Source organism: Oenanthe melanoleuca, chromosome 3 (assembly GCF_029582105.1).
Source record: "Oenanthe melanoleuca isolate GR-GAL-2019-014 chromosome 3, OMel1.0, whole genome shotgun sequence".
Classification (NCBI taxonomy): Eukaryota; Metazoa; Chordata; class Aves; order Passeriformes; family Muscicapidae; genus Oenanthe; species Oenanthe melanoleuca.
In genome coordinates this window covers 41,760,692-41,773,451 of record NC_079336.1, presented here as the reverse complement: position 1 = coordinate 41,773,451, position 12,760 = coordinate 41,760,692, and the positions used below count along the sequence as shown (strand labels likewise).

Genomic DNA, 12,760 nt, shown 5'->3' with positions numbered 1-12,760 from the left:
CACTCCCCTTCTGTTTGTGATCACAGGATGAAAGCTCTCTAAGCTTGTATATGTACATTTTTACTGCTACATCATGTAGTGTGCTCTTAAGATTGAGATCTCATTCCCCGGGAAGCATTTCTGTCTAAGATTAATTGCCCTTTTAAAATCAGTGTTTGATGTATTCCTTTGGCTATATCCTGACTCACTTTAACCCTCTTTGACCTGACCCCACTGACTATTACTGCCATGGCTGGAGCAGAAATCCTTCAGCCTGATGTATGCAGTACAGACTTGAGCCTGTGGTTTTTCACATCAATGGATTCAATTAGCTAAGTTTTTACTGATCAGCTTAGCAGAGGTTGAAGAATTTGTCAGATACGGAATGAAACTGTCCGTACTTTGGATATAATCGAACAGCTCATCTCAATTTTCACATGTAGTTTGCTTGTGAAGTTGTTTACTTTGTTAAATAACATAATAATATTCCTGGAAGTAGCATTTTTAAAAAGGAAAACCTAGTTTATTTTTCTCTAGTTAAATAGGGGAAGGCACAAAACATGAAATAACAGCCATTAAGCCTTCAATCTGTATGTGTCACTTATCACTCTTCAGCCAACCGTTTTAAATGGTAATTATGTCCCAATGTCCACTTCTGAGTTTGATATATTAAACTGGGCAGATAAACTAGCAATTAGCATTATGGCTTGAAAACAAGTGAACGTGCTGGTCTCTTCTATATTGAGAGTGATTTTTTTGAAACAGTACTCCTTTGCTTTGCTAGGAGTAGGTCATCGTTTGATTAGCTGAAAAGTTCTTATAAGAGATGGACGGCCATTAGGATCACAGAATATTTGCAGGCATGAAGTAAACTTGAGGTTGAAAGTTCAAGAATGCCATTAAAAACTTTTAAAAGTGTATGAATGTGCATATGCTTAGGGGGATATATAATACGATTGCATGGTGAATTTGTTATTTAACTGTCTAGCATAATAGTATTTTCAAAACAATGACATTGTAAAAGTTCTTACAAACTATTAGTAACGAGGTCTTTTAGAGCAAATTGATTTGCTTTAAATGAAACTTTATAGAGATAAATATCAAATGTTATTTTTGGTGGTGTTTTTCTTTTCCCAAGAACCACACTGATCATGTTTAGCTCCCTAGCCGTGTAGATAGAGAACTCTAATTTCTGAATGTCAGTTGTACACTGTTTGGAGGGAAGGCTAACCTCAAATCTAATTAAGGGCATAGGGCATAAAAGGGTTAACTTATTGTAAGTCAAGATGCCTGCTGTTCAAAAAAGCTACACAACTCCTAAAAGTGATTTAGCTCTTTTCACAATGGAAAACACATCATGGATGAGTTGGCATCAATTTGTCACACATTCAAGTGTTTATCTTTTCATGCACACCCTGCCTGTTCCTCATGTATCTAAATGTGTTGTGTGCTTGCTTGTTACATGGAAGAGCAGCACAATTTACATTGAACTTTATCACTTTGTTCACATATGAATGGCCAAACTTAGTGCATTGAGGAAAATTGTTTTATAATACTCAGCTGCTAACCTCAGTCTTTTATAAAATACCACAGGTTTATTGTTAGTTCAGCAACTGATGCTAAGGAAGAAGGGTTATAAGAATATCTCCTGGGAGTTTAGCCTTTTTTTTTATTCTGCCTGAAGCTAGATGGGAAGCTAGTTTGATGGGAAGCATCTTTGGCCTTGTAAGGTCTTCTAAAGTCCTTTAAAGACTAAGATGTCAGATTTTTAAGGAAAGTATCTTAGGGTTCCATCACAAATTAGTTTGGGACTTATTCCAGGAACCCCATTTTAAAAACTTATATGAAATATACAAGAATAAAATACTTAAAAAGCAATGACAGCAAAGTTAGGTTAAGCTTTACTTAACTGATTTCCACCCTCTATCTGCTTTTCCATTGAGTTGCATGAACTCCTAACAGAAGGAAAAGTTCCCTTGTCTTACATGGTGTTAGTGTCAGTGTTAACTGTTTTGGGGAATTGTTGAAAATAGTCTGCTCAGTGGTGTTTCAGGCCAAATTCACTTTCTCTAAAAACTTTTTGAGTGGATTAGAAAAAAGGTTTTCTAGGTCATTTACATGCTTTCTGGCTCCTATGAGATTAGAAGTGTAAGCCAAGTTCTCATACCCTGTTCCAAAGCATCATAAACTTTTACTTGTGGTGATGACTTTAATGTGCTTTTTTTGCTATGTTTCAGAAATGTGGCTATCTAACCTGAGGATAGACTTGAGATAAAGATGACAGGAAATAACAAGAGAGAAAAATTGCATGGAGAAGAAAATTATGAATGGGTGATGCCAAATATTTGATTTAATTTCAGTATTCAAGATTTCAATAATCTTTAGTGATATTTAATGTAGATGATGGTAATATTGCATATGATAATATTGCACTTCTATTTTGGGGATAGAGAAGGCTGGACTGTGCCTGGGGTCATCCAAGGAATGTAATCATGTAAGAGCTGTGACAAAGAAAGTTTTGCCCTCTGTTAAGTCACAGATGTCTAACTTGAGATGTTTATACCATGAGAAGATCACAAAGATACCAGCCTACTGGCCTGTGTCAAAATCATGTAAAGAAATAGATCAATAATTAAAGCTAAATTAGTGGATATGGATGTAATACCAGCCCATATTTATATGGGCTGGGCTTTCGTAGTCAGGTACTCTGCAAGAATAGAGTTCACTGAAGTTGATGCAGGTCTAGTTCTATCATAGCATTTCGAACAAGTAGTTCTTCTGAGGTGCTCTGGTAAGATGAGGGCACTGCAAGGGTTAAATTGACATCTGTAATATGAGTGACAAAACACTCCAGGATCGAGAGACTGATGTTTCTAACTCTTTATTTTGGAGAAGAATTTAAAAAATCAACTTAATGAATCAGAAAACAGTTTGAACACTCTTATTTTGTTATCTGTAGGTTGTTCAGCAAAGTATAAAAAATTAACATTCATTTTAAAAGAGAAAACAAAATATAAAGTTGTTGCTTTTATTTACCATACCCCCAGCTGAAAAGAGACATTTAGGAAAACTGTGACTTTCAGTTGGAGCAGTTTAACTCATGTTACTACCAATGGTTAAAATGAATGATATTGTCTTGTTCCTGACAGGTAACTAAATCTGTGTCATGGTTTATTTATATTCACGTCGGGCAGCTAGAGTCTATCCAGAAACTGTAGTTCTTATTCTCCAAACCACATCTTGTGTTTGGAACAATTCTTATTTCAGACACGGAATCATTTTGACATTTTGAGAAAGAAATTTGTACTGAATAATGAATGCACTGACCTTGTATTTATGTGTGTGAGTTCTTTACCTGAAGTCGGCTTCAGTGGCTTTCCCCAGTGCTGGTGAGGTATGTAGGCAGGAAGGATAAGTCAGTCCTGTGCTTTCATGTCACATATCAGCATCTAAAATTTTTGAGGTCAGAGGAACCTTTTGTTGTGGCTAGGCTGTTGTAGAGTTGGCTTTGCAGAACTCTTTGTGTGTTCTTGCTCTTGGTCAGAGGATACTGAACAGCATATCTGCTGACGTGATCCACTGTATCATGTGTGTCTCCTTAAACTGATCGTCATTCCAACTTGGGGGAGAGGAAGAGAATAAGGATTTTGGTAGTTTGTGTAGTTGAAGTGAGGTTAAAAGTATGTTAAGATCACTATGAAAAATGAGTCACTTCTAGCAATAGAGCCTACTGCTGTTACAAGCAGGGTCATTTTTGCACAAGATGGAATTCACAGAAAAGTAAGGACAGCTTGAGATATGCTGGCTGAAATAGGATAGTGTGAAGCTTCTGAAAGCTCATAAGATTTTACTTCAAAAATTCTAAATTCTAACTAAAAGAACCCTGCTCATGTAGTAAACTTAGACCTTGAAGCTATATAATGAAATACTTGAAATGCTATGAAATACTTAGTTTTAGTACCAAAGTACTAAAAGTAGAAGTAGAACTTTGGTTTTAGTAAAGGGAACATGTTTGCTGTCCGATATATTTGTGCTGGGCTCATTCAAAGAGCAGAATATCATTTGGCCATGAGATTTCACCAAAATCAACTTTTTATGTACTTCCCATGAAATGACAATAGGTATTGAGCTCTTGTGAATACTCAGCTGATTAAGTAAAATTTTTTCAGTGTACAAATTTATTTTTCTATTTGGTCCCTTTATATTGAGGCTGTCATTACAGTGGAATCAGAACACCTCACCGTATTTCTGTACCTTGGTCACTATTACACATACACGTGATGGAAACTGATTGCAGATGTTCCAGTTAGATTGCAGTTTATGAATGGAAAAACCTGTAATAATATGTGTTAGTTTCTAATACTTTTTTTAAGGTACTGAGGAAAAGTAAAGCATGAATATTTAATCTATACATAGGTTTGATTCATTCTGTAGCTATGGTTGCCCACTGAGCAAAGAATTATTTTGCCACGAATTAAAAAATATATGGTATCTGCCTATGGTATGTACTACAAAAACGATGTGAAAATGTTCATAAATGCTCCTTAGCCTAACTTTTTTTTTAATATTTTATGAACATGTGGTTTTTTTGTAGCACACACAGTAAAAATAATTGTGAAGCTTGTTTTGTTGTAAATAGTATCCTTTGTCAATTTTAAAATTGGACATTGGAGCTGTTTGGACAGGTTACTGTTAAACGAGGTAGATGCTTTTCATCAAGTTTCAGGGCTAACAAATTAAACCATTGCTGACCTTATTGAGGTTTGAGGGTTTTTAGAGATGCTACCTACTTAAAAGTGCAAAAAAGTGAAGTACATTCATCAAATATTTGTTTTTCTTTTCTGCTACCAGTGCTGAAGTCACTGGCAGAGAATTTCTTTAGACTGTGAGGCTTGTTTGGGACTATTTCATTTCTGTATGTCCTAGAATATCCAACCTGAGATGCCTAGAGAGGGGAAGAGTAACTTCAGCCACTGTCCAGTGCTTTCCTACCACATGTGGTTACAAATTAGAACACAGTCTTTGAATTTGCTTGCTAATATAGAGTAGTCTCTTGTAAATAAGTGCACAGTTTCATGTGTGATTCTTAGTGCCAGATCAGAAGCCTGGCTTCTAAGAAGGAAATTTTCCCTTTTGCTTACCAGAGATTTAGCCTTGCCCAGCTTTGGCTCTAGGCTTTCAAAATTGGGTCAGCAGTATCTTTCAGTAACAAACTTAGTGCTTGCACGCTATTACTCACACAAAGCACGTTATATTTCTGTAAGTAATTTCCTAAGAGATCCTACAGTGGTAGATTAAAATCTTTCCAGTGAAGGTGTTGGCGTGTCTCTTCAGATTCAGAGATGTCCAAGGCACCAGGTGCTGAGCACACACTGTTCCCCTGCCAGATAATCTGGGGAGCAGAAGAAATGGGGAGGAAAGCAGCCACACCACAGTCACAAAAAGAAAATTCTGCTCCTTATAATGCTGTCCCAAGGTGAATTTTCCTACAATGCGGGATAGCCTATTGTCAGGAACACCTTTAGTACCATCTTCTCCAGAGCAGTGATATTTTCTGAAGAAAAGCGACCAAATGTCTATGGCCCACTTCACAGCTGGAAAAGCTGGCATTCATTACACTACTAAAATGCTGCTACTGCATGGAACTTGGTTGTGCTTATTCCTTACACATATCTATAGTCCTGTGGCCTTGTACAGTACAAGAAATGCATTGTTTCCTCTAATTTGAAGTACTGGGTTCTATTTGCCTTTTTAGAGTTGTAAAGCAAATTTTATAAATGGTGCTGCCTCTGACTACAGGCAGATGCTAGGACTTACTATGCAGAGAACTTGCATTCTGAGGACTCTAATTGAGTACTCCAGCAGGGGCACTTTTGCTAAAGCCTGAATATCTTGTATTGTCTATCAGTTAAGGGATTTAAGCCTGCTAAATTGCCCTGACAGGTGATTGCTTGAGGCCACAAATCAGAAGGGAGGTATTTCATCCCACTAAAGAATTTTAAGTGGTACATCAGATGTAGTCTGGCTAGAGGAGCTGATCTTGTGTAGGTGAAAGGGAGTATGTCACTGCAGCAGTGGTGAGCATTGAGGTGCTAATCTGGGTAAAAACCAGCTGAAATAAGTACCTGTGACAGAAGCAGTGCCTTCTAGCTGTTCTGCTCTCAGGCACTTGAATCTGCTGGAAAACTAAACCAATCTTTTATCTCCATCTTCAGTTTTTTCTTTTAAATAATAACATAACTCAGTAGAAAATTTTATTTAGATGCATCAGTGGTTGTGCGCCAAAATCTGAATTGATGCTGAAGAAGCTGATTTTCCTAATACTGAGCAGTTTACTTTGCAAGCAACAACTTACATAGCTGAAGGAAAGAGAAATGATACATATGTGATAATGTGATACCATGACACCTTCTCTGATATCTGCAAATTTTCTTGTTTGTTCTTCTGCTGTGTCTTGCTGACTCCTGGATATTGAGGGGTTTTAAAGGAAGCTGAGGATTAGCAACAGTGAATATTGTAGTTAGGACATTCTCCTTAAACGAGAGAGAGTGGACTCAAGCTGCCTTAGGTTGAGGAGGGCTTTGTGCCACTCTCTCAAGGGCTCACTCAAGATGCAACAGGCCACTCTCTCTTGCTTGCTTCCACCAGATGCCTATCTGCAAAAGAGAGTGCCAGTACTTTCTTGAAGTGTTTACTCATCAGGAACATGGAGCCTTATAGGTGACAGAAAAGCAGATCTCTTCTTAAGCCCTTCACTTCAGAGGTTCTTGTTTCGCTCAATTTTATGTACAGAGCCGGAAAACTCTTCTGACTTTACATGACCTGATTACTTAGCCTGGGTCTGGTCAACACTTTGTGTTGCAGCCTTGAGTTAGGATTTAAGTTAAGTGAGCTAAAAGTCTCAGAAATGTCTTAGTACATGACATGTAAGCATAGTCATCTGTCTTCTGGAGATGGAATATTGTTAAGTTTTACCAAAAGGCTTTATCGTCTGTGCTTAGAGCTTGCCTCTAGTAACTTGATGGGGCTATAGTACCTTCTCTATTGATACAACTCCACAAGGAAAGCAGAAAGAAAATCCTTTAATCTTGGGACAACCACTCTGATAGATGACTTACTTAGTTTTCAGAGGTTTTTTTTGTTTTTTCTTTTTCTTTTTTTTTTTTTTTTTTTTTTTTTGCGAATGCCAAAACAGTGTTTGTTACTTGTGCATCACTTCAGTAATATAGAAATACTCGGATTTTAAGTAGCATTGTGAAAACTTACAAAACATATATTGCTATGCTTTTATTTTTCTGGTATTTCCACTTCATCTTACTCCCCAGAGTAATTTGCAGCAAAGCAAAAAAAAAAAAAAAAATATATCTTAGGTCATGTGATAAGTAACATGTAACTCAGTTCTGAAAGGATTTTAAGAGGACAAAAAAAGTTGGTGAGGTTACTGGAGAATTTAGTGGTTTTGGATTTTTTTCACTACATTACTGAACATTGTAGAATGGGTATTGACAGTAATGATACCATCAGGTCTGGATCCTGTGCACTGCAGATGAGCAGTTATTTGCTCTAATTTTCACAGGCATTATCCAATGATATAGTGGCATTACTCTTTGTAATTAGGTAGTTTAAATTTTATACCACTAATTTTAATATATGTTGTGTTTAGTAACTTGTACACTTTGTAGATGCATTTTGTCAGTTTAGAAAGGCTTCCTGTGATCATAGAATCACAAGATTCTATGGGGTGGGGAAGAAGAGGAGAGCGGTTGATGTGTCAAGATGCATCTAAAATCATGGAAAGAAAATTTTGTCAATCTATTAGTCTATCATATCTCTGAAACAGGTGGATGACGTTTTCATGATAGCTAGCAGATCATTCAGGACTCAGATCACTCTCAGTGGAAATGTTGACAAAACAAGAATACTCTTCAGTAATTTTTTTAGTGTATTTGCTGTTTACAACTTTTTTCTACAAAAAGTAGAGAAGAGTCTCTATGAGAGAGACTCTGATTTATAATCAGATATATAATGTGTGATGGAAAACATGAAAGTTGAGGAAAGTTTGAGTAAATGTGCCTTAAGTGAGAGTTTATGGTTCCTAGTAACAAAAGGAGAGAAGAATGTTGAAGTAAAAACAATGGATTTTGTAAAAGAAAGCTGCAGTAAATACAGAATTGGGAGATAAGATCTCTTCAGTCAAGCCTCAAGGGGAAAAGGAATTAGGGAGAAGTGATGCTTTGACAGAGATAATACTAAAGCACAAACAATGCTAATGCAGAGATTAGATTTTAATTAAACTGTAAATTCTTCATTGACCTCTGAGGCTTTCTCAGTTTGCCAAGGAACAGAATAAAAGACTTGTATGAGAAAGGGACAAAGCTGGGTAAGGAATGGAGAGACCAAGATTACTACCTGCAGTTCATTTTTAAGCAAGAGTAGGCACATGCACACACATACAAAATATTATATTGCACAGTAATGGAAGAGCCAAAAAAAGTGTTTATGATTTATAAGCATTTCTTCCAATGGCAAGAAAATGATACTGACATTCTAAAGCTTTTAATCTTATTTTTTGCAAGTTTTGGCTAAAAATATTCAGATGCATTCTGTCATCTGGTTTTATGCAAATTAGTTGTTTTGAAAATTATATAATACTATGAAACATTTTTAAAAGTCACTAACTCATACCAGTTTAAAGAATACCATAGGTAGGTTTTCGTTTTAAAGTGTTAAATACATATATTTGGAGGTTACTTAAAAACATTTAGATGCTCCCTAACTTCTAAGAAGAAAAAAAAAAACTGGTGTTGTAAATGAATGAATGCACCACCACAATTGGATCTCTGGGATCTTTAGTTTTGGAGTTTATTCTCTTGACAATCTGTCTGGGAGTGTTTCAGCCCAATAGATACCTGTTTTGGCTTGAAATACCAGAAGTTGGATTTTAAATTATGTGCCTTGTTCTTCAGACTTGTCTGCAATAAAACCAGAAACCAGCAAGTGCTTATATGCTTAATTTAGTGTGATAGTGTGTGTATTATGCCATTTAGAGAATCAAGACTTTGTATAGAATATACCGTATGTAGGTGACAAGTAGCAATAGTGTAATGCTTTATTTTAAGCGAACATAACAGTCTGCTCTTGCAGGAAGAATCATTACTAGCATTAAGTCAACTATGTGTTTAAGGATGATTTTTTTACCAGCATAATTTAGCTGTGTAGGCATAGAGAACTGGTTATACAGACTTCTTCAGGCAGCTGTCAAATCATTTTGGCTACCAAACAAAGCTGATTTTATCTGTGTTATAAAATAGAAATTACACTACGGTTGGGGCCGCTGAATGAAAGAACCAGTAATGGTATCTACATTTCTAGATTTTGCTTTTTTCCATGCAGCTCTTGGTGAGGATGGTGGTTTGCTCTGTAATAAATTCACTGGAGGGGGATATAAAATGCCAATTAGTGACTGCAGTAATACTATGTGGATTTTTGAATGTGGATTTCACTGTGGTAGGTCCATGTGAGAATGCCATAGTATAGAATAAAATGAGTGAAAGGTCACTGCCTACTTTTTCCCCCCAACCATTATTTGAAGCATATTTCATATGCTCTTCTAATCCCTTGTCTCTGAAATAAATTTTCATTTTTTGTTGTTTTAGTTCATGTCATGACTGTTATGTCAGTTGCTTTAGCTGGTTCCCATCATTTGAATCAAAGGATCAAAGTACTTGCATCCTCCGGGACAAGTATAAATAAAAAGAATTGAAATATTCTTAGAAAATACTCTTGTTATAGTGGGAACCATTTGCTAGCTTAGCTTTTCCAAGACATGAAACTAAGTGAGAAAAAGCCGGTGCCAACTCTGCCTTTGGAGTAACTCTGAAATATTGCTAGTGATGTATGTAAATTATTCTTAGCAAAACAAAATTTCTTCAGGAATAATACATGTACTATATTATACACAGTCCAGCTCTTTCAGGAGATCACAGTATTAAGAGTACAACTTAGCAGTATGTTTTAGGCAGCTCAACATTTTAAGCATGATTTGTGTAAAATTCATATGCCTTACAGCTGGGTGAGATGGATGTGCCTTAACTGGGTTGACAACAAGCTGGGATCACTGTGGAATTAAAGAAAACTCTCTTGCAACTAATAAAGAAGAGTAGCACTTTCATTAAGTTTCATGTAATTCCAGTTTTTTCTTGGAATTAATTGTAACTCAAAGTTTCTGCTTCAGATGATACAAGTCTCAGCTCTCTCCACACTGATATTTCCTACCCTTCATTCTGTTAAATGTTAACACCAATTAAATCTACCGTAAATTAAGTATGAGTAAATGTTTAATCTTTCTGTGAACTTTGAATGGTATACTAGTGGTTTCTCTTTTTCTTTGAATTAGATGGAGAGCAGAAGACTCAAGTGATGATTCATGGAATTGAGCCAATGCTGGAAACACCCATTCAGTGGCTAAGCGAACATATGAGCTATCCAGATAATTTTCTCCACATTAGTATCATTCCCCGACCTACTGATTGAAACTCAGCTATATTCCTATGAGGATCATTCTCAAGCTGGAATTCTAAGGGCATGTCAACTTCTTGCTTCTGTCAGTCTTGACAGAGGCAGCCTGACCAGAAAAAAAGAAACCAACAAAAAGCCGAAACAAAACAAGAAGTCCTCACTGCTGTAAGCCAAACAGGAAGAGAGATCCTATCATCAGATAAGGGCAATTGGGCTGATCTTATTTTGCATCACTGCTGCATTTGTTCACTGCTGTAATTAAATCAGTTGCGATATGAAAGAATTTACAGGACTTCTGCAAGTCTGCTGTTTTCTTGTAAAATATAATGAAGCTGAAACTGTCAGCCGAAGAGCAAATGGAAATATGCCACTTGATTGTATTTCTGATTAACAAATAAACAGGGCTGTTTCCTAAAGAGGTAGTGTTTCAGCTTTGAGGGTGGAAACATTGGTTTAATTTTCTAGAAAGTTAGACACTGAGAGATTTGGTTACCAATAGCTTTTTGTAAAAGATCAAATTACTGTAAATCCATCTTTCCTTAATGAGAAGTTCATGTTTACAGTATATGTATTGGTATGCAAATGATCTTTTAACTTTGATAACAAGCAGTGAGAGATTTTAAAGTGAGCCCGTGAGCATGTTTTGTCAGTTAAAAACATGCACAACTTAATAATTACAAATACTTTTGTATGCTGTCACTGAATACTGCAGAGTGTTTATTATTCAAACCAGTTTTCATAGACTAGCAATGATGTCAGATAATTTGTCTCAGGATTCATCATGGCATTTCTTTGTGCTCATCTAATTTTTTTTTCTTTAAGAGTATATTTTCTTAATTTACTTTAAAAAGTTTTGGTTTTTTTAAAACAAGTTACATGGATGTTGCAAACAGGATTGTATCCTGCTGTTTATTCCCATAGACTAGGAAGCAGTGAAATCATAGAATCATGAACAGATTGCTTTTTAATGATTTTGAATTTTGGAAAGCTGAGGCTTTTCCAAGCTAATACTTTCTTACATCTGCGGTCCCTGAGCAATCAATCCACAACTTGGAAGCTTCTAATCTCAATGCACAGTTTTTTTCTTAGTGTAGCAGATGTATTTTTAGGTTATTGGATCATTTTGGTTTCTAAATGTTTGTTACCATTGCAGATGCTACTCGAACTCTTCCAATTTTATTTATTTTCTTTTTGTGTTACTCTAAATTCATCAAATTCTGTGCTCTGTTGCTTTGTCTGCAGTTTGTGGCTGTTTGTGGCACAAAATTATGTTTATAGTAGACATATTATTCAATCTGTCAAATATTATCCAATATAAAGAACGCATGACATTTTTCTTCCAAAAATAGTGGCTGTCGAAGCTCATACTCACAGTCTTGGCTTGTAAATGTTCTGGTAATTCCCAGTGCTGATCCCATTTGTTTCCATGCTCCTTTATGGTAGGATACTTACCTGTATCTGAAAAAGAAGAAAATGAGAATCAATCAAATGAACAAAAACCTCTTTCTGAAGTGAGAGGGGAAGGATCTCCATGGGTGAGGATAGGGTTGAGGCTAAGAAGAGCCCTGAGGGCAGAAAAAGTCATAGACAGATTAGATACTGTTTTAAATGTTAATGAGGAAATAGCATTAAGGAAATGGAAGGGTAAAGGTACTAATGAAACAAACCTATGCTGTATTCTGCAGGACATGAAGAATTTTTGAAACAAAACAAACCATGCTGGTCTGTGTTTATGCAGAATTGAAATATAATATTCTTACGGTGGGATGATTTAGTTGAGTTATTCCAATTTCCAGTTCTGTTTGGAATTTTTGTTACAGTGTTGGATTGGCATTTATAAACTTCCTTAGGCACACATATCTAAATATTTTGGAGATTTTCAAAGTCCTGCCAATGGATAAAGCAAATATTTTGTAGAGTCTTCATATTTAAAAAAAAAAATCTTTTGTAGGGATAATTTTTCCATTAATCAGGATAAGAGGCAATACATTTCAAAAACTGTAGAGATTGTGTTTCCTTTGTTTTAAGGTAATCTGGGGTGAGTCACTGAATATTTGAATATTTTCTACACCAGCATTTTAAGTATACATCTCTTCTCGTGGCCCGTATTTGCCAGTAATCCGACTTTAAGGCCTAGCATGGAACAAAGAAATAGCTTGGCTTTAAAACATACTCCTTCCTCTTACTTTAACTATTTAAACTTTATTAAAAAATAAAACAATGTTTGAGTCTGTCTTTATTTCCAGCTAAATAAGGATCTTTG

General features: G+C 35.9%; 1 protein-coding gene across 3 annotated transcripts in view; it reads left to right on the top strand.

The window, feature by feature from the left end:
* ATG5 (autophagy related 5) overlaps positions 1–12,760 on the top strand; it is a 110,415-nt gene that overhangs the window by 58,939 nt on the left and 38,716 nt on the right. The window contains exon 8 of one of the 3 annotated variants that reach the window (XM_056486616.1): positions 10,376–12,718. The exons of the other annotated variants lie outside the window; for them this stretch is intronic. Coding sequence (XP_056342591.1) covers positions 10,376–10,512 — 137 coding nt within the window. The 3' untranslated portion in view covers positions 10,513–12,718. Of the gene's footprint in view, positions 1–10,375; positions 12,719–12,760 lie in introns of those variants that run through there. 3 annotated transcript variants of the gene reach the window in all.